Source organism: Cryptococcus neoformans, chromosome 4 (genome assembly GCF_000149245.1).
Source record: "Cryptococcus neoformans var. grubii H99 chromosome 4, complete sequence".
In the NCBI taxonomy this organism is placed as follows: domain Eukaryota; kingdom Fungi; phylum Basidiomycota; class Tremellomycetes; order Tremellales; family Cryptococcaceae; genus Cryptococcus; species Cryptococcus neoformans.
Genome location: NC_026748.1, coordinates 490,883 through 513,005, shown reverse-complemented (window position 1 = coordinate 513,005; position 22,123 = coordinate 490,883). Strand labels below are relative to the sequence as shown.

General features: G+C 48.8%; 10 protein-coding genes; 2 read left to right on the top strand and 8 right to left on the bottom strand.

Moving 5' to 3' along the window:
- Nucleotides 1-17: 17 nt before the first annotated feature.
- Nucleotides 18-3,672, bottom strand: CNAG_07815 (hypothetical protein). The gene is made up of 4 exons (XM_012193126.1): nt 2,027-3,672; nt 1,712-1,975; nt 1,384-1,662; nt 18-1,320 (listed from the first exon to the last, which is right to left on the bottom strand). Exons 1-4 carry the CDS (start codon nt 3,596-3,598, stop codon nt 82-84), a joined length of 3,354 nt encoding a protein of 1,117 aa, XP_012048516.1. The 5' UTR covers nt 3,599-3,672; the 3' UTR covers nt 18-81.
- Nucleotides 3,673-4,310: 638 nt separating this feature from the next.
- On the top strand, nt 4,311-6,711 carry CNAG_05132 (cytochrome c oxidase subunit 5b). XM_012193340.1 has 5 exons: nt 4,311-4,559; nt 4,748-4,880; nt 4,932-5,043; nt 5,096-5,374; nt 5,446-6,711. The coding sequence occupies exons 1-4, from the start codon at nt 4,390-4,392 to the stop codon at nt 5,155-5,157; spliced, it is 477 nt and encodes a 158-aa protein (XP_012048730.1). The 5' UTR covers nt 4,311-4,389; the 3' UTR covers nt 5,158-5,374; nt 5,446-6,711.
- Nucleotides 5,309-6,525, bottom strand: CNAG_05131 (hypothetical protein). XM_012193339.1 has 3 exons: nt 6,335-6,525; nt 5,631-6,142; nt 5,309-5,578 (listed from the first exon to the last, which is right to left on the bottom strand). The coding sequence occupies exons 1-3, from the start codon at nt 6,432-6,434 to the stop codon at nt 5,507-5,509; spliced, it is 684 nt and encodes a 227-aa protein (XP_012048729.1). The 5' UTR covers nt 6,435-6,525; the 3' UTR covers nt 5,309-5,506.
- CNAG_05130 (hypothetical protein) lies at nt 6,664-9,994 on the bottom strand. XM_012193125.1 has 15 exons: nt 9,599-9,994; nt 9,176-9,542; nt 9,000-9,109; nt 8,890-8,932; nt 8,823-8,837; nt 8,748-8,771; nt 8,532-8,687; nt 8,408-8,479; nt 8,264-8,359; nt 7,769-8,204; nt 7,502-7,710; nt 7,316-7,449; nt 7,212-7,257; nt 6,981-7,149; nt 6,664-6,917 (listed from the first exon to the last, which is right to left on the bottom strand). The coding sequence occupies exons 2-15, from the start codon at nt 9,488-9,490 to the stop codon at nt 6,838-6,840; spliced, it is 1,905 nt and encodes a 634-aa protein (XP_012048515.1). The 5' UTR covers nt 9,491-9,542; nt 9,599-9,994; the 3' UTR covers nt 6,664-6,837.
- Nucleotides 9,995-10,647: 653 nt separating this feature from the next.
- On the bottom strand, nt 10,648-12,465 carry CNAG_05129 (hypothetical protein; the record flags this gene model as incomplete). Its single annotated transcript, XM_012193338.1, has 4 exons — nt 10,648-10,737; nt 10,802-11,145; nt 11,209-12,118; nt 12,166-12,465. 4 exons carry the CDS (start codon nt 12,463-12,465, stop codon nt 10,648-10,650), a joined length of 1,644 nt encoding a protein of 547 aa, XP_012048728.1.
- A 37-nt stretch (nt 12,466-12,502) lies between these two features.
- CNAG_07814 (hypothetical protein) lies at nt 12,503-13,918 on the bottom strand. XM_012193488.1 has 4 exons: nt 13,720-13,918; nt 13,531-13,665; nt 12,760-13,476; nt 12,503-12,714 (listed from the first exon to the last, which is right to left on the bottom strand). Exons 1-4 carry the CDS (start codon nt 13,837-13,839, stop codon nt 12,706-12,708), a joined length of 981 nt encoding a protein of 326 aa, XP_012048878.1. The 5' UTR covers nt 13,840-13,918; the 3' UTR covers nt 12,503-12,705.
- Nucleotides 13,919-14,054: 136 nt separating this feature from the next.
- CNAG_07813 (hypothetical protein) lies at nt 14,055-16,014 on the top strand. XM_012193487.1 has 5 exons: nt 14,055-14,178; nt 14,385-14,404; nt 14,797-15,127; nt 15,182-15,279; nt 15,345-16,014. Exons 3-5 carry the CDS (start codon nt 14,815-14,817, stop codon nt 15,879-15,881), a joined length of 948 nt encoding a protein of 315 aa, XP_012048877.1. The 5' UTR covers nt 14,055-14,178; nt 14,385-14,404; nt 14,797-14,814; the 3' UTR covers nt 15,882-16,014.
- CNAG_07812 (hypothetical protein) lies at nt 15,879-17,062 on the bottom strand. XM_012193486.1 has 4 exons: nt 16,475-17,062; nt 16,391-16,414; nt 16,213-16,331; nt 15,879-16,149 (listed from the first exon to the last, which is right to left on the bottom strand). The coding sequence occupies exons 1-4, from the start codon at nt 16,929-16,931 to the stop codon at nt 16,027-16,029; spliced, it is 723 nt and encodes a 240-aa protein (XP_012048876.1). The 5' UTR covers nt 16,932-17,062; the 3' UTR covers nt 15,879-16,026.
- Nucleotides 17,063-17,071: 9 nt separating this feature from the next.
- On the bottom strand, nt 17,072-18,536 carry CNAG_05125 (diphosphomevalonate decarboxylase). XM_012193337.1 has 3 exons: nt 18,449-18,536; nt 18,152-18,398; nt 17,072-18,078 (listed from the first exon to the last, which is right to left on the bottom strand). The coding sequence occupies exons 1-3, from the start codon at nt 18,496-18,498 to the stop codon at nt 17,188-17,190; spliced, it is 1,188 nt and encodes a 395-aa protein (XP_012048727.1). The 5' UTR covers nt 18,499-18,536; the 3' UTR covers nt 17,072-17,187.
- Nucleotides 18,537-18,722: 186 nt separating this feature from the next.
- CNAG_05124 (protein SEY1) lies at nt 18,723-22,087 on the bottom strand. XM_012193124.1 has 12 exons: nt 21,829-22,087; nt 21,441-21,764; nt 21,280-21,387; nt 21,110-21,230; nt 20,846-21,061; nt 20,593-20,791; nt 20,288-20,539; nt 20,110-20,234; nt 19,920-20,058; nt 19,639-19,865; nt 19,233-19,582; nt 18,723-19,172 (listed from the first exon to the last, which is right to left on the bottom strand). The coding sequence occupies exons 1-12, from the start codon at nt 22,023-22,025 to the stop codon at nt 18,956-18,958; spliced, it is 2,475 nt and encodes an 824-aa protein (XP_012048514.1). The 5' UTR covers nt 22,026-22,087; the 3' UTR covers nt 18,723-18,955.
- Nucleotides 22,088-22,123: the final 36 nt, after the last annotated feature.

Genomic DNA, 22,123 nt, shown 5'->3' with positions numbered 1-22,123 from the left:
GCCCACGTTGGCAATACTACCGATGCGCCACTACACGATACATGTGACTATACTTGATACAACCTATATATACAACACTCATCACTCTTCATCAGACATCGGCAATCCCGCCCTACCTTTCCTCAACTCCGTCATGTATGCCCTGGTGCTCGCAGGCGTTCTTAGGCTCATACTTGTACTTTGCGAACTGAAATTCTCACCCATCCTCTCTGAAGCCAGAATTTGACTAGACGATGGCCTATCCCTCAGTCGGATGTACTCTTCGAACAAGGGACGCTCTTCATCCTTCTCATCTTCGCCTGCTGCTGCTCTATTTTGAGTATCTGGGAAGGAAGAGGGGGGAAGGGAAAGTGGAAGAGTGGCAGTAGTCTGAGATGAAGATTGAGTGGCCATTGGTGACCATTGAGTGCTTCGTACAGCTTGGAAAGCGCCCTCAGCTTTCCTGCGGCGGAGCTCACGGAGGCCTGCAGGGCGCAAAGAGGGATGTGGGGGTGGTGATGGAACTTTGCCCAATGCCTTATGAGAGCCTGTCACACTTTTTGCTGCCGTTGTCGCCTGGCTTCCTCGAACCTCTTCGCCGTCTGATTGTTCAGACTCCACATCCACCTCCTCATCAAAAGAGGCCTTGAACTCAAATCCCTTGCCTTTTTGCTTTCTCCTCTTGAAGAAGCCAAACACCTCGAGAGAAGCCGCTTTTTCTTGAGCTTGAGCGGATGCTTTCTTCCCTGGAGTTTTTGTTTTCTTGGCTGTCGCTTTGTTCTTGCCTTTTCGTGCAGTTGGAGTGGACGTATTGGGCGTTGACGAAGCTGCTGCTTTTGCAGCGGCTGCTCTCGTCCATGGTGTCGTTTTTACTGGCTCACTTTCATTTTCCTCTTCCTCTTTATTTATTTCATCCCAACCCTCAAAGTCTTCCATCCTCATCCTCTTTTTATCTCTCTCCTCGTGTTCCATCCCTTCTTTCATATCCTTTTCTTCTTCTGACCGAGAGAATTTCAGCTGTGAAGCTCTGAAACTGTCGGAACCAGAGACGAGGACCTCCCCAGACTTGTCAGAAGGTATGTCGCCCCTCAGTCTGCGTTTCCCATGACCTTTTGGGGCACTAGAAGATAGGTTCTGGATAGGCGAAGGGCCAGGCCTCATGGCCTCTTCAACAGATGATTGATCAGGAGCGACGGCCGACGCTTGGGAGCCCGTTCTTCGTGTGCCCTGATGTTGTGACGGGTGTCGACGGAATGAAGGACTGGAGGGTAGCATGTCTGTCAAGCGATGTGATGGCGGGGAAGGGATATTGAATGCCCTAAAGGGAACAGTCTCCTCGAGCTATCAGAGTACACTTGGCGTGAGCATAACCGTTCTCCCAAAGCTATGACTTTTAGCACTCACACCTGAAGGACCGGTCCCATCAAATGTTGGAGATGATGGAGGATGGTTCCGCGATCGAGATGGGGACATTTGAGACGAGGCGAAATGTTTTTGTGAACGTGACGAAGATATTTGAGGTGATTTGGGAGACTTGTGAGAACGAAGCGGGGACGTATTTTTGGCCGAAGCTTGGCTATGGCGTAACGGTTGTAAGGGAGACCTAGCTTTCGGCGATTGTGAGGCCGGTATTGTTTGGTCAGGTCCCGCAGAGAACATCCCTGGGAGGAGTGTATTGGCCAGCTACATTTATATGAATTCATGTACATCTTCCGTGCTCAAGGGGACCTACATCTGGATGGCTCGAAGGAATATCATCGTCCGCTTCATATTGGGATCCGAAGGGCAGTCTCGGTGGAGGCGTTTTCATCAGAGAAGACCGTTTAGGCGACATGATAGACGTAGCCGATGTTCGATTTGGTATCTGAGGGGATGGGGAAGCTGTACGCTGGCTAGCTATCCTTTGACTCCTCCTTACCGGAGTAGAACCGAAAGACATCGTTGCCGTCTTTGAAGGTGAAGGAATTCTGAAAGTGAAACCTTGCGTGTACTCAAGCTGCAGAATTTTCATCAGAAACTTTTCGCAGACCAGAAATGTAACACTTGCCTCTGGATCTACTATTTTTCCGGGGCCAACATGCTCAACATTTCCCGCGTTGCCTCTCTCACCGCATTCCATCTCGCTGGCAGTAGGCATCGGTCTGGGTTCAGCAGTCCCTGGATTGGACCAGCCCTGACTCCCATTCAGCGGCAATGAGATAGATTGATCTGGGGCTTTGGCTTTGGTGGGAACGATAAGAAGTGTTTCCTCATGACTCATACATGGATCGGAATGTTTCAACATTGAAGGGTGGGAGGATGGCTGGTTGTTCACTGTCATAGTATCTTGGGGCTGGCCTATTTGTTGAGGAGGTGAAGACAACAACACCCCTGCAGCAGCCGGGGACGAAGGTGGAATCAATGGTGAGGAGTTGTTCTTCAGTCCTTGATCGGACGAGGAACCCGGTGATGTGCGCCGACTGACCACTTCAGGCGTCATATCAGGTGAACTACTTTTCAAGACAGAAGTTCTTGGTAGCGGCGAATAGCTGAGAAGGACGTCACGCGAGACAGCTGTGGGAATAGGAGGGCCAGCTTTCCCTACAGTATCCCGACGAAATACTTTTGCTTGTACGGAAGGTGTCGAATATATCGTCTGCCTCTTGAGTGGAGGTTTAGGATGGGCATTCTCGTCGGAGGACGTGCCTTGAAGGCGATTTTTGTCTCGTTTATACTCTTTGAAAACCTCTTTTGCCCTCCATCTTATTTTTTCAGATTCAGTGGGCGAAATTTCCCTCTTTCTCTTGTTGTCATCAGAGTACTGATCAGGAAAATCATTCTTCCAAGGAGACTCCACTTTTCTTTTAGTAGATTCGTCTTGGCCAGCCATTCTACGGTACTTTTCCATATGGGTCTCCGGAACGGGGGTAGGTGAATACATGGATTCGCTCTGGTGGAGACCATCGTGAGAGACAAGAGCGGCAGGAGTGTGAGGGGGGAATAATGGGGGAGATTTGGAAGGTGACCGTGTATGTTTTCGAGAAGGCGAACGTAGAGCTTGCCAAAGCGGTTTCGTAGGTGATCTTGACATGGATCTTGTACGTCCCTCATTCCTTGACTGTGCTATGACTTTGGATGAGAATCTTCCTATTCGACTGGTCAAAATATTCTCATCGAGCTCTTCAACTGTCCGCCGCGTCGACGCTAGTTCTCGGCTTTGTGGTGGGTCGTTGGACCATGTATCATCGGCCTGATAGTTGTCATCAAATATTTCAAGCTTGCTCTTCCTCCTTAATGCAGTGCGATTGCCACCAAGAGGCAATGGGCTTCCGGTTCCTCCAAACGGGCTTTGACCTTCATTTGTTCGCAACTCCTCTGCACGGCCCTTGCCCTTGATGAAGCGACTTAAGCTGGATTGCTTATGACTCATCGGAGTCCTCTTTCCTTCCCCAAATCCATCGACGCTCCGATTGGATGATTCTCCGCGTTTCCTGAGAGCGGTCGTTGGTGGCGTGGGAAGCCCATGAGACGAAAGGGGTCTCAGCGGTCGTTGTGATGGAGGTTTAGTCGCTGAGTTTTGGTCTGGACGACGCGTGTCTATCCACTTGCCGGGACCTATTTGGGGCTTAGGTCGAGGCATAGTAGTGGAGCGTCAGACTGTGAGCAAGGAAGGAAAAGGATGGAGGGTGAATATATGATATAGACGACGCGAAACGGCGCAGTGATGCATTGGAGCTACTACCGATGACAGCTATAATAATGATCAGACGCGCCGCGTCTTTTCACACCCGATTTACTTTCTTGGGAGAAATCGCATACATGCAGTGGCCAGATTCCAGTTATGCCAAGTAAGTTCGAGCGTAATAGTTGTATAGAATGAAGAAGCACGGTGTACTGCGCTTCAATTGCGTTTCACGATAGGTCACCTACTGGCTCCGTTGTCATTTCAATTGTTACAGCATCTAATTAATGCAGTCTGCTCATGATGTCGCGATGGATAACGATTCAGTCTTTTGCACCCCAAAAGTTCGACGCGGCCCAACTTCTCGGACGGCCACGCGACTCTCTTTCAGCGAATGTCCTGCAAGTTGATGTAGATACCCTTGGCAGCTAGTTTCTCTGTTTGAGAACATGTTCAAGTACGGATAGCTCTCTCTAAGTGGTACATTGTCCCGGACAATCATTTCCCTCTGACGCATGCATAGGCTTTGAAGGGCATTATGAGACACGCGCGATGCCCAGTCGCGGTGGGCTGTTCCCCATTTTTGTATGGTGCCACATTGCTGGCCCCCGCGGGATTACTTGCTTGCACCACGGCTGAACCCGGGACTTTTGAGTTTGTCTACCTATCACATCGCGGACATTCAATCCAACACCTCGATCCTTCTTCTTGACGTCTTTTCTTACTCCCCACTCTTCCAAGCACCCAAAATGGCCTCTGCTATTCGATCCCTTCGCACCGCCCTCCCCGCCCTCCGACGAACCCTCCCCGCCCCGGCCTTCACCGCTAGAGCCTTCTCCATCTCTGCCGCCAGGTCTGCCGGCCACGGCCCTCCCCAGTTGCTTGGTCCTGGTGCCAAGGCCGGTGAAGTGCCCAACGAGTGAGTATTGCATGATGAATGATTAGAATGGGAGGAAATGGAAGGGGGAGTTTGAATTGGATCGGCCTTGGGCAGAATATAATTGGAGATCAGAATGCAGGCTTAGGTCGGAGGGATACGGAGTCGAGAGAATACGGTGAACGATGTGAAACGGATGGGCCGATGAATTAGGGCTGACGCGCGAGCAGCGAGAACCAGTCTACTGGTCTCGAGCGATTCGAACTCCTCGGTAACCTTGAGGGTGTCGACGTTTTCGACATGAAGCCTCTTGAGGTTACCCGACTTGGTACTGTTGAGGACCCTATTCCCATCTACTCTCTCGTGAGTATTGTGTTTTACCTAATATGTAACAGCGTCTGACATGTTGGTCAGTTCCCCGAGCGACAGATTGGCTGCACTGGTTTCCCCGTTGACTCCCACGACACTATTTGGCTCAACGTCAACCACACCTTGAAGAACCACCGATGCCCCGAGTGCGGTTCCGGTGCGTCCTTCCAGCTTCACTGCCGGGATATTGCTGATTTTTTTAATTTTAGTTTACACCCTCAACTTCCAGGGTGACGAGGCTCTCCTCCACGGTGGCGGTCACCACCACTAAATATTTAAACATGGGTTCTCTCACGCTTTTCTTCTGTAGCATGAGATGAATGGATTTCCTCTGGACCATAGCTGTATCCTCAGATACATGTGATTCGTCCGTATGTGGGCATTAATGTCAATGTGATCTGAGATTATCACAACCTGTCCCAGTAAGATTTCAGGAGGAAGAAAGGTAATAAGAAGTTTGAGGTTCCATATCACGGTACAAGGCAGATGTGCGTCTGACCAATCTTCTGAAAACGTATTCAAATATAACTAATTCATCTGTCGAAAATGTTCTTAAAAGCCCCGGACTAAATCGTATCTGCGTACACTTGAAGGCAGAGATCCGCACCAAAAGACTATCCTTAAAGGTCGGGTTGAGTCTGTCTCCACTCATCCCACTTAGCCCTGGCCTGCACATACGCGTCTTTGTATTTCTGTTCCAAATATGTCAGCTTAATGTTAAAATTGTCATCATGAGGGGCTCACCTGCTTCTCAGAGTCGCTCAACTGCTTCCACAAAGCACCAGTTTCCTTGGCCAACTGCTGATTCCTCACGTTCCCCTCGAGGTCGCTGGGCAAGTCAACCTTCCCACCATCCCTAACTTCCTTGGCGAAGGCAAAATAAGGGGTCAAAGGCTTTCCAGGGTTTCCGGGTCTTTCCTTGACAGACTGCTTGAAAGCCTTCTTCCCTCCAGGCGGGCTAACTTTCTTGCCGGTAGCCTTCTCAATAGCGGACCTTGTCTCGGGGGTAGTGGAGTTCCAGAACTCCAAGTACGCCTTGTCCGCAAGCTTTTTGCCCTCATCGGCTCGACTTTGAAGTTCGGCCTTGACACTTGAACTCAAGGAAGCCCATTCGGTGGCCGCCTCGTTGGTGAGTCTTCGCATGTCAAGTTTGCCATCGGGACGACGGTATTTCTCGGAAACGCTAGCAATGTGATCTTTGAACCAGAGAGTGTATGGTGTAGGGGGACCTTTGGGAACGGCCGGAAGGGTGGAATCTGTATGACGTTAGCTGTCGTGATAGGACTAGAAACGCGTAAGACAGGTGAGACAGGGCGGCGCATTCAACTTCACGCCAACGTGCACCTCTAAATCTGTGTATGTGGATCGGTCTCCATCCAGTCCGTCGTGAATATGATCCCTGGTCCCATGACCACCCTATTGCAGAAGCGTGCGAGCGGAAGACTCACCGATGTTCTTCTTCTTCAACAACAAAGAAGAGGTGGACAGCATCCTAACCCTCAAAGGGGCCGCGGTCGTGGCAGGTCGCATCAAGCTCACGGAAAACATAGCGGCGGCTTGCGATTGAGCAGTTGGGGATGGAAGGAAGATAAAACGGGAATGGAAGATGTCGCGCAGATGGTTGTTGTTGACGCGCGGCGAGAGAATGCATGATGATGGTGCACGACGGAAGCAAATTGTCACTATTTTCTGATACAGTTTGTTGTGGTTTCCCTGAATGACGTGTGGCGTTTTCCGGCACCTTCCGCATTCGGTTGACCACCGAACAAAAAATAAGAAAGGAAGCAACGAGTGCGTTTGGTAGGCTGGAAGTCATCTAAAGAACGAAGGAAACATTTTGGCCATAGGCCAGTGGATGAAGTGATTTTGATGCTATGCAATGCCTCTATCGTATGCGTATGAACTGACAGACTCGACATGTCATTATAAGCTACTATATGCAAATATTCAATTAATTCTTGATCATTCCTTCTTCTCGCTTCTTTTGCCAGGGCCAACGATGCTCGGGAGATCTCCATTGCTCACCTTTCACTGTAATACGCATACATCTATCAGCTTTCTGTTTTTGTACGGAAAGCGAGGTTGGAAACGCACCCATAAGCAATAAGTTGCAAGCACAGGCGAATGCCAAGATCCCAGCAAACAAGGTATATAAACCCCCGTCTCCTATACCATTCTGTATCGGAGTGGCGACTTGTGACATGACGCAAGCGCAGATACCCCTAAACATTGAATTACAAGACACTGCAGAGCTGGAAGCACCCTAAGATAGTCATCAGTATCAGAACTGACTTGATGCAGGGATGAAAAAAGTGTAACACGTACAGGATTGGCGTCCACCACGTACGCAAGAGTACTGCTATAGATCCACCTGGATAGCAATGTCATGTGTCAGAAGTGCCATGCGCTATGTTAGAAATTGTACTTGCAAAAGAGAGAAACCAGCGAAGAACAGGCAAACCACCAAGGCCGCGATGTGTACTTTCTTCTCCGCAGTCCAAGCATAGGCAAGAAAACTAGCGACGAGGATCGGCATTGCCAACACTGTGGATCTCAGCCTCATCTACTCAAATGCTTCAGCTTGTCATTTCTGCAGTATAAATGTCTTCACGTACCTCGGGATTGCCCACACCTCCATTCTTCTTTTTCAGTTTTTTCAACACCATGTCAGAATATTTTCCTCCAATCAAACTAGCCAGGATATTGCCTATTCCAAACGCCAAGACTACAAGACCTATCTTGAGCGATCCGTAACTGTAAGGAGCTTTACCAAGGGTAATTGATGCTGTGTAGACGATGGTATATTGAGCAGAGAAACTCAAGGCTAACGTTCGCCGGCAGGTTAATGGACTGATTACTTATGAAAAAGGAACAGCGCTCACCCGATGAAATAAGAATAAGTAAATTGGTGGGCCGTTTGAGAATGAGAGCCATTGATGGCAAAGGGTTGAGATCCCTAAAGGTAGGTTTGAATTCCACTTCGTCCTCGGCCTGTATCTTTTCTTTCTTGGTCCCAAACGGCAACCATTTCATCATTTTGACTTTTACCTTTCCTGATTTGCCTGCCGTTTGCTTCTGGTCATTATTCAAGGTCACATCGACCAGTGTAGTATCCGTCATCATGCGCCCTCCGGTCTCGGCACTAGGTCTTCTGCTACTACCTGGAGAGGCGCCGGGAGTCGCATCCGGCGTAGCTGGTATGGTGTCTAACACTTGCGATTGCTTTGCGAGCTTGATCTCCCGCTTCAAATCTTTCGCACCCTGATTTTCTGCTCTTTCCATTGCTTTGGCGACGGCTCTTTGGTAAACTCTCGAACGCTAACATTGTGGAAGTCAGTTAACATTATTTCTACTACAAATGAGCAGAAAGAAATCACCTGACGTCGCCAAGAGTCGGGAAACACGATGAAGCACAACAGCATGATGAAAGCATACACAGCAAGGAAGTAGAAAACACTTCGCCAGCCAAATGACTGTTATACTTTAGCACATAGCAACATAGCCAAAAGATGAAGCCTTACTTGGCCTAGAGCTCCACCAATCAGTGGTGCTACAGCAGGAGCTATCATTGGTACTCCGTAGAACAGGCCCAACTGCAGACACACAGCAAATGAGCACATGGGTAATTTAAATAATCAAACTCACTTTTGCCCCTCGCTCATGCGTCTCGTACATGTCGGCCAGACTGCCGGCTCCCAAAGAAACTGTTGGTCCGCTCCCTGTGGACTGCAAGATACGCATTACAATCAGAAGGGGCATTGAATTAGCCCGAGAAGCAACCACGAGAGCGATAACGTAGAGCTACAACCATCATTTAGTATGGGAATTGGTAATGGGATACGTTTTAGATGTAAGGCTTACTGTGTATGATACCAGATAGACAGTCTGAAACAAATACGTTAATCCGTCATCCACCGGTTTCTATATAAGACATACCTTGCGTCCATTGAGCTATGGCCAGATGTGAATAAGCATAATAATGATTGAGATAGATGATACTTACTTCCGCAATAGCTGCCCACAAAACGGGAGTGCACCCTTGAAATCTGACAGGTGCATTAGCTTTCTGGGCTTGATACTGAGCATCGGCCGCAAAGATTGATAGAAGCTCACAGGATGTAAAGAGAGATCGATAAACCGAGTTCACTTTCTGTGGCGTGCAGGTCTTCACGAACATCGCTGATTACTGGGTTGTAAATACTAGGAGCCATCATTGGGCCCAACTAGGGGACGATCAACTAGTCAGTATCCTATGTTCTTCGCTATAGGACTTGCTGACAGGTACTCACCATCGCAAAAGTCATGATCATCAATACTGTCCATTTTTTCTTATCACTCCACTTCCTTGGATCATTATCGACTGGTAGATGTTCAATGTCAATTGCATTAAGACCATTCAGCGTCTGTTTCTCGGCGCTTTTCGATGAATCAGTTTGATCACGCTGAAGATCTGTCATTCCATCGTCTCTAGGAGGATATGCGTCGATGGACCGTATATGTGTAAGCGTATTGGATAACCGAGAGGCTTGACGTCCAAGATTGATTGGTCCTTGAGAAGATGATGATGGCTGAGAAGGTTCGCCAGGAGATACTGCGCTGGCCATGATATCAGGTCTTCAGCCTTGATTCTTCTACACTGTAATCGGCTTCCAGCCCCTATGTATAGAGAGGTGAGTACAGCATTCCAAAAGACAACCGATCATTATACGAACCACTGAAAAGAAAGCAGCGCGTAAAAATTGATGCAGATGTGTAGTATCAGGAGGTCGTGTGGGGTGCTCATAAGTTTCAACCCCAATCGAACGCATAGAATGCAGTCTTTCCACAAACAGATAACCCGCCACACGAGAGCGAAGGAGGGGATGACCTGGGATATATATAGATAGAAATGAATGAAATGGTGCGGTCAAAAGACTTGTTAAGTCACAGAAGTTGTGGCTGGTGCTGTTGGTGCTGCTGAACGGTGCTACGACACAATTCTGGGGAAGATAAATAGACGAGGATGTAGATGTCCCTGAGTGCACAACATTATTATTAGCTGTTTCATTCTTGAGATATGTCGAGTCTTGCCTCCGTCCCGAGCTACCGAACATCCGCTTTTGAGTTCAAATCCATCCAAAGTCGCGGAAAAGATCATCATCGAGTGCGGCAAATGTGTCGGACATGACCATGCCGGCCGATTTTTTCGGTCCTTTCGGCCGACGATTATTCAACTGTCCTTACATCCAACACGGCCAATTTACGCTCGCTAATGCGACTGAATCAGGCGAGCGCAGAGATCATGCGATTCTGCTCGCTGTGGACGGACCATGCAGCAGTTGAGCAACAATGAAGGGGATTACGATTTGCCGCAGCACATATTCATGCGTATAATGCCTTTGTTGAGAGTACTACTAGTATAGCTGAATTGTACTTCGATCCACGATCAGCCTTACCTTTACCCGTCAAATTTGCACACCATGCTGCATTTAGTCTTTTCTTCCTGTCGCGGCAAGGTCTGTGACTCATGCTCTAGGTAATAGCCAATAACCAAGCAGAAGATGATAAATTAGTAGTGCAATAGCATGAGCAGTCTTAATCATTGTTGTCTATGTGGCATGTGAACAGAGAGTGTCAATAATAATTCTGGGTACGGTATTTTGCACTTAATCATCATCATATCATCGAGGAAGTAAGAAGAACTATATTAGCCCATACATCCGCATCTCTCTGCAGATGCAGGCCGACATAAAAATACACATTTCACCCCAGGACTTATGTTCTACCCCAAAACAAGTTCCATTTTCAAGCTATAGTGTTCTTCTAGATCCTTGTAGTGCTGTATTCGCGCCTCCCGCTGACATGAAAACTCCTGCAGGGTAGGTAATGTTCACAATCAGCAACGGTTTTTGGTGCCTTTTCTGTCTTACGCTTACTTCTGTGAGTTTAACAAGCTTGTTCTCTCTACGATGGCGCCGATTTTGTCTTTCGGGTCGCTCTTGAGGGTCAATAGCTTCATGTCTATGTTCTTCCGATATGTGTGATCCTTGTCCTTCAGTGGCAATGAAATCTCCCTCCATTCTTGCCATCATTTCTGCCCCTCGCCATTTGCCTGGAATAGGTGTTTCTTCTTCCTCTTCCATCGAACCATGCGACAAATAGTCTGTAGATTCTATTGAAGTAGTTCGCGAAGTCATAGAAGGGGACATTAAGGGTGTAGAGGAGCGCGGCGTTTCAGGTCGAGGTGGGGAAGATGGGTCATAAACTGCAGGTGACTTGTCTATGGTGAAGTTTGAGATGTCAAAAGGCCGCACATGGTACATTTCTGTCAGATTTGACCTACCGGAGACAATATGGCACATCCACCAAAAACCAAAGGGGTCCATCCAACTTCCTTCATGATGCTGAACTGGTGATTTGAGGTTCTCTGCCCTCTCCCGACGTTTATCTCTTAAGAAACCATTCGACAAAGGCGCCATGTTTTTGGGAATTGGTGTAAGTGCACGAGAAGCTATTTTCTGTCCTCCAAATTCCTCAAGCTGTGTGTCAAGGAAAATATCCTCCATTACACGCTTCCTAATGGGCGTTTCGAATAGCTGGATATCACTGGATGCCGCAATGTAATTTTCATGGTGACGGTCTGAATCAAACACAGGATGATCCAGCCCTTCTGGCGAAGGACATTTCGAGCGCACAAACTCTACAGATTCATCGAGTACCCCATTATCGTTTCCCGAGGTTGTATCGATTGATATTGCAACAGGGCTAGAGGATCCTCCATGCCGATACGGGGTGGATTGACGCTGATCAATTCTACTTGCAGCTTGCCAAGAGGACGTTATCCGAGTGGCCTGGGGAGTTGAAAGAACGTCATTCAACGGAACTGTGATGTCCCATTCTAATTTCGAGAAAGCATCTCCGGAGGTTGGGATCATATGCGGATATCGCTGAGAAGTCGAGGGTATATCATTCAGTGGTACAACGATATCAAGAGCTGCTGGGAAAAGGATATGGGATCCTGAAGAATACAGGATGTTTGGCGTGAAAGAACCCTCGTCCATCATCCAAATAGAGTCTCGATTACCGCCAATAGGGTTAATGTCGTTCGCCGAGATGCTGGGAGAAGTTGCATCCTCCGCAGAGTCCAAAAGTTCATTGGACGGAATGGAACGGCAGGTCGAAGAAGTCAAGTGCCCTTCCCTCGAACGAAACCTCGATCGCATCGTTTTCGGTGTCGACATGGTCCCGATACTCTACAAATCATCAACCGTTCAGTATTTGAGGGCATCGCAGCACTCACTGATTTGTTAGTCAACCTGCGTTTCCTTGCAGGTGTGGCCTGCATCCCCATGCCCAATCCTCTTTTGCTGCCGTTTTTGGCCTCGCGACTTGACTCCTTACTTCCCGCACTTTTGACGCTATGTTGACTTTGCGAAGTTGATGGTTTAGGTTTCCTCCGCCAGTTTGCAAGACCGCCGACAGTGATGTTTTCCAAGGAAGATGCACGGCGGAGTTGATTACGATGAATGGTAATCCGCGATGGACTAGAGGAAAGGAGTAATTTGGATGGTACAAAAGGCGTAGGTGATAAGTGGAACATGCTGCTGTGCTCAAGATCAACAAGATGTGAGTATGAGTGGCAAATTGAAATGGAAATATACATCGGATTTGAAGGATAAACGTAAGTTGAACCAATGGACGACGTCTGGAGGCCCGTGCGCTGCCCACAATTAAAGCCGCGTAGTCTTGTTGTTTTTGTAGCCAGAATATACAACATAATGTGGTAATGCAACGATCTACAACAATCTGCCATACATACCCCCCCTAATAGCCACCCTCTCTATGCATACTGTGAATTGTCAGCACAAGGATAGATGATTGATGGCTAACTTACTCTAGTAAATGTTCGCCCAAAAAAGTCATCAGCTCCAGACTTCTTCTCATTTGTTTTTGGCTTGAACATTGCCTTGACGGCCTCGCTCATGTTTTCCTGCGCCTGCAACCTCTTCTTCTCCTGCTCCGCCAGTCTTTCATGTACTGATCTGGCTAGTGATGCGGGTGTGTTGACAGTAGGAGTAGCTCGTGGCGCGGGTGACGATGAAGAGGTTCGCGCCGACTTCGTAGGAGGTTCAAGCGTTGCTGGAGATCCGATGTCGTTGTTGGCCTTTGTACTCTTGTCTGCTTTTCTCTTCTTTGATGATTTCGCGGCTGCACGGGAGGTGAGAAGCTCTCCCAGAAGAACTTCCTGAACTTCCTTTGGGGGATTCACAGGAATAATTGCGGTTGATAGTGTTGGGTTGAAAGTTTTTCCACAGTTGGGACAGGCGACTTCCGTCGCATTCTCCTTGACCACTGGCTTCCCCTCTTCAGGCAGATCGTCTTTAGGAATGACTTTCGCACCAGAGCCTTTCGTGAGGTTTGGCACTACAGCTCTCAAAGCAGCATCTGAAAATACACAGCCACATGACTTGAGGGCAATGAAGGGGAAAGTGCCGGCCATCTCACGGAGAGAAAGAGGGCAGATGAAGGGGGCACGAGAAGTGGTAACGGTGGCGGAAGAGGACGAGAATGTGAAATCGGGGTTCGGCGTAAGATTAAGGGTGGTGAGATCCTATTAACATATTTGTAAGATTTCATGCCCTCCAGGAGATCAGAGTATGCTCACCTTGACACCCTTTAAATGCCCACAAATCTGTTCACCATCGCCATACTTGGACTTGTCGAGGAAGTACTCGATCAAATCGTCCTTGTTATAAAGTTTCCCCAAGGGATCTATCACCACCGGTTTTTTCAAGGGTTTCTATTCCATATATTTATAAGCGCTTGCGTAACGGGTAGTCACAAACTTGCATACCTTGCTAAGCGCACAGAGGAAGAACAGCGCTTTGAGTGATTCCTTATCCGCTTGCTCTGTCTTGCCCTTTGTCTTCACCAGATCTCGTCTATCTGGGATTGATCCGCCATCGGCACCCATAATGCAGCTTTTATCGATAGAGGATTCGAGATGAAGAGTGAAAGAAGAAGACGCTCACAGTAAAAGATCTTGCGTTATATCCCAAATGGCGAGACGAAATGTAAACAACGGTGGCAGCAGGCAATAGGGGCCATCGCCACACAATCGGAGCTTCGGAATTATGTCTACATCGCTCATCTCAGCCAAACTGAATACGGTTTCCCAACCTATCTCTTCTCACTTTCTTCTCCAACCTTCTCTCTCGAATTATCTTGTTTACGGCAATGAAGACAAGTCCCATTCAGTAATCCATTAAGCACACGAGTCCTTTGCTGTGACGATCGTGTTATAAACCGACTGGTGAGTCTTGTTTCCATCTACATTAACTTGTCTTCTTTCTTCTCCTATTCCCTCATCTTCTGTGATGAACACAATTATTCAGTTCTGCTACCGAGTGCTCGTGAGCGACAACCCAATATACCAAAAACATTTATCTGAACTTCTTCATTTCTTTACCCTGTTTGATTACTCGTGTGAAGAAATGAGCGCTGACCTGGAACGTCTAGTTACCTTATATACGCGAGATGTAAGTTTATGGCCGGTTTAAAACTCTCCTTGGCGCATGATCGCTTTGATATGATTCAATTTTAGCTAAATCCATTCTCTGATTTGTTTGCCTGTCCTTCTTGTCTCGCCCGCTCATCCTTAACCTCTAGCCCGTTGAGTCACATGTCCGATTATCTTTGGAGAAAAGACGAGTACTCTCTTCGCGCGATGACGAGGTTTAGGTGTGACTCTTGGAGGCTTCGTGATGATCTCAGTTGACGTTCTGTTGAGTGAGATCGGATCGCGGTGCGTGGTGTGGACGAGTCGTGATGGGTTGCCAAGCGTGCTTACCTGGCTTCTATGATCCTCTTTATCTCCATTTTGCATTGTTTACGGATTATTATTCGATGCATCTGTTGACACAAGCTGTAGTATTAGGCCTCATTCGCGATGTCTCAAGTTCTATTATCAGCTCAGTACCTTGCGTCTGCTAGGCCCACTGGAGCCGCGCCACCATCGAACTCGGGCACTCCCAGGCCCATCCCCACCTCGACTGGAAATTTTTCTCAGGCATCTGCAAGACCGCCATATCGACCTAATATCAGTGTCCCCAAAAGATCCAACGATGATGTTTTCGCCAGAAGCAAGGTGCCCCAAACACCTTCAGCTTCGTCTTCCCAGGTAGGTAATGAGAGTATATCAGGACCGGGAGCAGAGAAGAGGAAGAAGGAAGATAGCATGAGGGGAACTATGCGTAATGAGAGTAAGTTTGTTGAATGCATATTTTGTAGCCACAATCCTGATACTGTGGAATCAGTTGCAAAGTTGATGTATGGTGCTGGTGATGTGGTCGATCCGGATATTGATACTGTTGATTATATGGAGGACATGGTTGTCGAGTTCCTATCGGATCTCGTGAGTATTGCCAAACGTTGTAGTCTAGTAGTGTGTTTCTTGGCTCTGACGAGTGACATGTCAAGTGTCGACCAGTGCCTCCCATCCGATCAAATCCTTCTCAACCTCATCAACCTGTACCTCTCTCTGGTGAGGTTGTGCGCCACCGCCTAGCTACTACCCCTATGCTTCACAAGTACCTGGCGCGTTTTGACCATATGGTCCACATGGCCGATGTTTTGAAAGCTCACAGGCGTGTCGCTGATCCATCCCTCAAGGATCTTGTCGACCAAGTCGGTAACGATTACCTTGGATTGAACGAGCATGGCGTGCCTACCGGTGCTGGAGACGCTGGTGCTGCTGGGGCCGGTGGCGTCGGTAGACAGAAGAGGCCGGCAGAAGGAGAAGGAGAGGATGCGCCGAAGAAGAAGGGTAGGCCACCCAAGCCACCGGGAGAGAGGAAGAAGCCTGGTCCCCAAAAGGGATGGAAATTAAATAGGGATCCGAACGCACCGCCTGTCAAGAAGTCTCCGAGAGATCCAAATGCGCCAAAGAGAAAGTACGTGAGGAAGGCTCCGTTGAAGAGTCAGATGGGAACACCTACTGCAAGTAGTGGAGCATGATGATTGTGGAAAGGATGAAGGAAAAAAAATACTGGTTGTAGATGTGGTTGTACTAGATTGTATAAAGAATCATGACACTGTGATGATATAATTCATGCTTGTAATGAATGCATGGGTGTTGTGCATGTGTACAGTATCGATCAAATCAAGGTGCAAACTTGAGGTCAGCGTACCAGAACCAGCCGCCGACACACATCAATGCCAGCAGGGCTCGCCCTAACGGCAGTTGCACGATGGTGAGTATCCATAGCGTCCCCATAGGAGGAGCCTGTGTTCATGATCAACGACCCAGTCAGACTCATCATCGGAACAAATCTTCGGATTGACCCACCTGCGCAGTGACAACACTCCAACTGGCCTTGTTTACGAGCCATACCAATCGACATCCGGCCAAGATGGACGCAGACATGAGGAAAGAGTTGGTCAAGGGGTGAGTGGGGTATTCATTGGCTACGAACGTGATTGCGGGTCAGCAGCTGCGTCGTACAAATAAAAGTGGATGGACGGACTGTAGTATATAAGCAGACTTAATGCTTCAAAGATCCATTCAGCTCTTGCTTGCACTGTATAACAGAAAATGATGTAAGACTCACTCGGCAAAGCTTTGAGTGCATGTTCACCCAGTAAATACCATCCTGCTTTATGGGAATACTGCAAATGTACCAGTATATCCAACATCAAGTACAGAAAAGTGAACGGCACAGCCATGATGAGCGTATTGAATATCACATCATTCCCTTCCTCCTCTCGTTCATGCTCTTCGTCTTCGTCTTCATCTTCAGCTTCATCTTCTCCACGCTTCCCTTCAAGCTGTTGCTGCAGCTGCTCAATCTCCTCTGCAGAGCTGACTGTATGTACTTTGGCTCCATCTGGAATAGTGCCCGGAGGAGGGACGTTGAGCAAAGGCGGTGCTGTGGGTTTGGGGAGGGCGGAAGGGTGGACGAGCGGGATGGTTGGTTGGGCGCTGGATTTGCCCTTCTGCTTGTTATCCTTTGTGGGTGCTCTAGAGCGGATGGTGGAGGCGCCTGGGATCTCTTCGACGATGGCCATGGTTCAGCGTAGCTATAGATAGAGAGGATCACTGAAAGTAAAAAGTTGGACAGCTGTGCCCGGAGGCCAGCGCGTCTGTTTCTAGTCGTGACGATGATGCTGCTACGCTCCCCACGAAAATATATCAATTTTCTCGATGGCTGAACATTAAAATCACTCTAGAAGACGTCTAGTCTAGTAGAGTATCGATGCAACATGCATATGCCATGTAAGTGACAGTTTTGCCAAACCATTAACCAAAAATGATATCTACAATCTAAGCAAGAACTTTGGGCACACCATTCTCCCCCAATAAACTGTCCTCCTTTTCCAAAACTCTGGGACCGTCACCGACCCTGGTGTGGATCAAACCCTTGACCGCACCCTTCTCCCATCCTCCTTCCCTGACCACACCAGTGTTGAACCCTTCAGGCAAATCTCGCACCCCTGTCTGGAAGGGGGACTCAAACTCTTCGCTGGTAGGGAAGAACCTCTTGATTGCGCCGAGGACGAATGGCATGTTCTTCTCGAGTGTGTAGATAACGGCGTTGGGTCCGGCGTCAAATGTGTAGGCGGCGATGATCTCGCCGGCGGCACGGTTGAGCTCTTCGACAACGGCGATGATGGCTCGAGAGACGTCATTGAGGTAGAAGATGGGAGGGGCGGTGTCGAGACAAACGGCGTGGAAAGAGTTGCTATCGGCCATGGTGAGCTTGGCAAATTCGGCAAAGTCTCGAGCCTTGATAGCCTGAGAGATCGCATCCATCCTCTTGGGGACGACCCGGAGACGCTCTTGCAAGAGGGTAGATGTCTCTACTGTCTTTTGCATGCCGGAGGTGGACGACGTGCCCTTCTTGGCATCGCTGACAACACAGATAAGAGCGTGCATCTCGGGCCAGTGCTCTCGAGGGGCGACCTCCTCGGCGAGCGAGTCGGAGCCGGCAGGATCGGTACCTTCCCGCCAAGCGACGAAGCCTCCAAAGAGAGACCGGCAGGCAGAGCCAGAGCCTTGGCGAGCGACGAGGGAGAGCTGGGAGGGAGACTGCGGGAGGGAGTAGAGGGAGGCGAGAGATGCGACGAGGGCGGCAAGACCCGAGGCTGAGGAGGCGAGACCAGCAGCGGTGGGGAAGTTGTTGTACGAGGCAATCCGGAGCGGCCACTCGGAGAGCTATTGCATGGTACGGTCAGCACGACGTTGTCCTCCACTTGCCCCTATTGTGGGAGCAAGACAAGAGACGCACCTTGGGCAAGTTCTTGTCCTTGGTTTCCATCTCTTTTCTCCACGCCCTGAGCTCCTTGATGCAGACAGCCAATCGGCCGCCCTCCTTGATTGCCTCTTCCCTGCCGTTCAGCCAGAGCCTGTCTCCGGCCTCGAAAGACGCGTCCGCGCGGGAAGTCGTGGTGGAGCGGAGGTGGTCCTGGTCAAGAGTGACGGAGAGAGAGCTGTTGGTGGGGAGGATGAGGCGGGTGTCGCGCTTGCCCCAGTATCTGGAGATGCGGTGAGCAGGTGTTAGAGTGCCAGAGGAAAATATACGTACTTGATGCACGCGATGTTGACGGGCGCGGATGCTGTGGCTTCGTGGACCATTTTGAGCTGGGCGGGGGCAGGGGCGGGGGAGGGGGAGGGGGAGCAAGTGCGAGAAGAGAAGACAACATGGTACGAGGAAAACAAAACACATTCCTTCCCAAAATCCCCTCCCATTCCCCACTTTATTTTCCAGACTACCATCCCGATTCTAATTGTACGCCCAATTCCTGTTTGCCTTTGGCCGCATGCTCATTTCGATAATCATGTAGTTTTCCTTTTACCAGTCTGTCAAACAAGGTCACAATGCATACTCATCACAATTCCGCAGCGCCTAACCAGCAGCCAGATCTCTCTTTCCCTGATATTGAAGAGTTCATCAAAGAGCAAGGGGGAAGAATCAGTTGAGCAAGTTCATCAGACATGCGCAGAGATGATTCTTATGCAGATATCCTTGAGAGTTGTAATCCTGATATATCGACCAAAAGAACATTCCTTTACATCACTTTACTGGCACTTTCTACTTTTCCAACATTTCTCCCTTTAACAAATCTCCTTTTCTTTCTTGCCCGTCCGATGAAGAGGCAGTCACAGGCCGTGCGAGAACCCTCTGCGCTTCCGGCACGTCTGCAAATGCTTCTCGCAGCTTCTTGGCAGCAATCTGGCGGATTTCCCTGATGACCGTACCCGCAATTTGAAGGATGGGACCGGCGAGGCCAAGTTGCAAGATGATATACCTGTTTTGCCCTGTCAGCTGTGCAGGCAAACAACATCAGCCGTAAAACAAGTAAACTCACCCAGAAGCAGCCAAAACCAAGAGCATGGCAAAGTACAACGGGTTGAACAATACCGCCATCGCCTCATTCCAGCCCAAAACAACAAGCACACCGTACATCCACACAGGAATCTGCGCTACGCTACTGACCATACTTCTCTTCGCCTCCACATAGGCAGCATCCACATCACGCTTGAACCTAGACTCAAGAGAAAGTAATTTGGTGGCTGTGAGAAGGGTGAATGCCGTTGAGGGATCAAAGGGAGATGGATCGGACTCAAGATCGAAGGACGGTTCGGGTGGCGGGAGCTCAGGAAGAAGTGAATCGTCGGTTGGGGCAATGTTTGCGAAAAGTGGCAGGAGATCAAGCGTCTTTTTTAATGATCAGCTGGTGGTGCTTGGTTCTTACAGCTACTACTAAAACTCACTTCATCCTTGGCTTTTCTAAACGCTGCCTCAATATCATCCTCAGGCTTCCAAACTCTCGGGACACCGACTTCATCATATCGAAAGTTGTCTTCAAATTTAGTCCTCAACGTTGTCAGTATTGTGGAGTCAGACGTTTGTTCTTCGAGCTTTCGCCTCAGAGCCAGCCAAGCTCGAGCTCGAAGTGAAGTGAGAGCCACAGAGTTCTCTTCGTCACTGCAATTGTAGCCTGTTTGACTCGGTCAGCGCGGCGACTACGAGAAGAGAAGACAGCCGGTCTTACTCTTGGCCTTGGAAAGGTATGTTTCCTCAGCAGCCCCTATAACCTCGGAATAAGTCTTCAAAACGGTGTCCCACATGGTCTTTGTAGGCTGGCTCATCGCTACCTCTACCGGTTCCAAGATCTGTCTCTTCACGTTTCGCTATTTGATTCATTTAGCCTTATACACACGTGACCCGGGATTTCAACTGACCTCGATAGCGTTGACCATCTTCTTCGTCTCATCCGCGCGACACTTGTCAGCGATGAGTTTAAGATCGTCGTCTAGCAGAGCAAGCTCATGTTCATATTCCCAGTCGGTGTCCTCCACTCTGACCTCTGTATAATCATTAGACATCGCGTCACAGGAGACAATAAGACCACACTCGAACCCTTGGCACCTGCCATAAATCTTTCCCTAGCCCCCTTTTTCCCTTCTTCGACAATAATGCCAAAATCGTACCCAGGTTCTTTCACGCCCGCAACAATATCCCTAGAAAACTTGGCAGTCTCGATTTTGTGGAGGTTCTTGAGTTGGCCAAGGAAAAGAGGCGAAAGGGAAGCGTGCAGCGATGCAACAAGGTCGAGGCGCTTGCGCTGATAAACGGCCGAGTGGTACCGGGAGGCATCACGATCGAATTTGCCTAAATGTAATGTTAATGCAAGTTTTACCCTTTTTTTTTATCCCCCAACGTACCTAAGGCTGTTTCAAGCCAATCCCTCATCAAGGCACCCAAGCCCTCAACAACAGATCCCGCCTCCACAGGTCTCCGCACAATCTTTGCGCTTGCCAGAAATGCCTCAAATACCACTGTCGAGATTTCATCGCATCTGAATTGGGCCAAAAGTTCCTGCTGGGTGGGAAGGTCAAGATCCTTGTTGGTAAGGACTTGTTGCTAGCGAGTGAGTCAGCCAATCTCACAGATAGTTAACCACCGATGAAAACTTACCCAAATGCCCTCCATGTAAAATGAGACACCATCCGCCGGGATACGCTTGTGATAAGCCGGTTGGAAGACGTAGTCCTCTCTTGAGCGATCTGTAAATCGTTGTCGCAACTCGAGTACAGCCTCTTCAAACTTTTCTGGCATGAGTACTTTGTGGGGCAACGCCGCAAAAGACAGGTCAAAGTAAGATGAGAGAGCGGCGTCTTCCAGATGCGCGGGCTACATAGGCACGTTAGCTGGGATCATAGAACTATGATAGATATTTACCTTGGACAAGCTATCCCAAATCCTCTCCATGTCTTGAGTGAGTGTAGCGGTCAGGTTGGACATGGGTGTTGCACCGACATGATCTCGGATCACGAAGAGGATAAGAGTTTTCTCTTGAGGCCTGATGCTCTATCAGCAAAGTGGTTCGAGTAGAAATCATAGAGACGTACTTTGGCTTACTGTTGTCTCCACCTCCTCCAAAGAGACCAAGGTTGACTTCGAATACAGTCTTGAGAAGACCCATGTTCGCACCATTGTACAATCCAATTTGATGTTCCCTGTTGTACACCGTAAGCTTCGCTCGCGACTCGTTTAACACTAAATGACTTACCAGAGGTTCACTATTAATACCTCTGTACTTGCCAAACTGAAAAGCGCACTTTTCCTCTCAAAATCTTGATCCTCTCCTCTTTCTCTACCGTCTGTACCTTCTACATCCATGACGAGTGTATTACTGTACTGAGAAGGGCACATCCAAATGCCTCTGGTGGTCTGCTGTCTTTTTGATTCGTCCATGACGTCGAACGTTGTACCAAACAACCTATTGAGAAGAGTGGATTTTCCTGTGGATTGAGATCCAAATACAGCAACTACGTCGTAGGCGAACCCTTTGTCCAAGAGGTCCCATTTGGCGAGATAAGGGGAGAGTTCTTTGCTGAAGATTCAGGCATTAGCTGCTTGGTTCAAAGGAAATTAAACAATCAGAGAAAAAGACATACGTGAACTCTTGATTTTCATTCACAATTTGAAGCCTCGAGCTCTCTTTACCAGCTGCACCAGAACCAACAGATGGTACTTGCAGCTCCTGGACCGCTTTTCGAGCGCGGTCGGGGGTACGAGGGTCGTTCAGGAGCTGTTGAAGCTCCTGAGGCGGGTTTTTCAGGAGGTCCTGAGCTATTTGCGGTGTCTGGTTCATAGCAAGAGGACGGTAATGGAAGTTGTAAGATGGTGATTCTAACGTATACAAGTATCCATTGTTATTCCGAGGTTCAGCGTGTTACTTTGTTGTGGGTC

Bases quoted from the DNA above. Each gene is read 5' to 3' on its own strand.
- CNAG_07815 (XM_012193126.1), bottom strand. From the start codon at position 3,598: ATGCCTCGACCTAAGCCCCAAATAGGTCCCGGCAAGTGGATAGACACG. The intron at 1,976-2,026 runs GCAAGTGTTACA...AAAATTCTGCAG, and splicing joins GAAAAATAGTAGATCCAGAG to CTTGAGTACACGCAAGGTTT. The intron at 1,321-1,383 runs GTGAGTGCTAAA...GTACTCTGATAG, and splicing joins ATGGGACCGGTCCTTCAGGT to CTCGAGGAGACTGTTCCCTT.
- CNAG_07814 (XM_012193488.1), bottom strand. From the start codon at position 13,839: ATGGGTGCCGATGGCGGATCAATCCCAGATAGACGAGATCTGGTGAAG. The intron at 13,666-13,719 runs GTATGCAAGTTT...TATATGGAATAG, and splicing joins TCCTCTGTGCGCTTAGCAAG to AAACCCTTGAAAAAACCGGT. The intron at 13,477-13,530 runs GTGAGCATACTC...ATATGTTAATAG, and splicing joins GGCATTTAAAGGGTGTCAAG to GATCTCACCACCCTTAATCT.
- CNAG_05131 (XM_012193339.1), bottom strand. From the start codon at position 6,434: ATGTTTTCCGTGAGCTTGATGCGACCTGCCACGACCGCGGCCCCTTTG. The intron at 6,143-6,334 runs GTGAGTCTTCCG...AACGTCATACAG, and splicing joins GTTGAAGAAGAAGAACATCG to ATTCCACCCTTCCGGCCGTT. The intron at 5,579-5,630 runs GTGAGCCCCTCA...TATTTGGAACAG, and splicing joins TGAGCGACTCTGAGAAGCAG to AAATACAAAGACGCGTATGT.
- CNAG_05124 (XM_012193124.1), bottom strand. From the start codon at position 22,025: ATGAACCAGACACCGCAAATAGCTCAGGACCTCCTGAAAAACCCGCCT. The intron at 21,231-21,279 runs GTACGTCTCTAT...ATAGAGCATCAG, and splicing joins GGAGACAACAGTAAGCCAAA to GCCTCAAGAGAAAACTCTTA. The intron at 20,059-20,109 runs GTCAGTTGAAAT...TGAATCAAATAG, and splicing joins AGATGGTCAACGCTATCGAG to CGAAACGTGAAGAGACAGAT.
- CNAG_05132 (XM_012193340.1), top strand. From the start codon at position 4,390: ATGGCCTCTGCTATTCGATCCCTTCGCACCGCCCTCCCCGCCCTCCGA. The intron at 4,560-4,747 runs GTGAGTATTGCA...ACGCGCGAGCAG, and splicing joins GCCGGTGAAGTGCCCAACGA to CGAGAACCAGTCTACTGGTC. The intron at 4,881-4,931 runs GTGAGTATTGTG...CATGTTGGTCAG, and splicing joins CTATTCCCATCTACTCTCTC to TTCCCCGAGCGACAGATTGG.
- CNAG_07813 (XM_012193487.1), top strand. From the start codon at position 14,815: ATGTCTCAAGTTCTATTATCAGCTCAGTACCTTGCGTCTGCTAGGCCC. The intron at 15,128-15,181 runs GTAAGTTTGTTG...CTGTGGAATCAG, and splicing joins GGGAACTATGCGTAATGAGA to TTGCAAAGTTGATGTATGGT. The intron at 15,280-15,344 runs GTGAGTATTGCC...TGACATGTCAAG, and splicing joins TCGAGTTCCTATCGGATCTC to TGTCGACCAGTGCCTCCCAT.
- CNAG_05125 (XM_012193337.1), bottom strand. From the start codon at position 18,498: ATGGTCCACGAAGCCACAGCATCCGCGCCCGTCAACATCGCGTGCATC. The intron at 18,399-18,448 runs GTACGTATATTT...CCGCATCTCCAG, and splicing joins GTCAACATCGCGTGCATCAA to ATACTGGGGCAAGCGCGACA. The intron at 18,079-18,151 runs GTGCGTCTCTTG...ACCATGCAATAG, and splicing joins AGGACAAGAACTTGCCCAAG to CTCTCCGAGTGGCCGCTCCG.
- CNAG_05130 (XM_012193125.1), bottom strand. From the start codon at position 9,490: ATGGCCAGCGCAGTATCTCCTGGCGAACCTTCTCAGCCATCATCATCT. The intron at 8,933-8,999 runs GTGAGCTTCTAT...TGCACCTGTCAG, and splicing joins TCGATCTCTCTTTACATCCT to ATTTCAAGGGTGCACTCCCG. The intron at 7,450-7,501 runs GTACGTGAAGAC...GCATTTGAGTAG, and splicing joins GAGGTGTGGGCAATCCCGAG to ATGAGGCTGAGATCCACAGT.
- CNAG_07812 (XM_012193486.1), bottom strand. From the start codon at position 16,931: ATGGCCATCGTCGAAGAGATCCCAGGCGCCTCCACCATCCGCTCTAGA. The intron at 16,415-16,474 runs GTGAGTCTTACA...GGATCTTTGAAG, and splicing joins TGCACTCAAAGCTTTGCCGA to CATTAAGTCTGCTTATATAC. The intron at 16,332-16,390 runs GTCCGTCCATCC...TCACGTTCGTAG, and splicing joins AAGTCTGCTTATATACTACA to CCAATGAATACCCCACTCAC.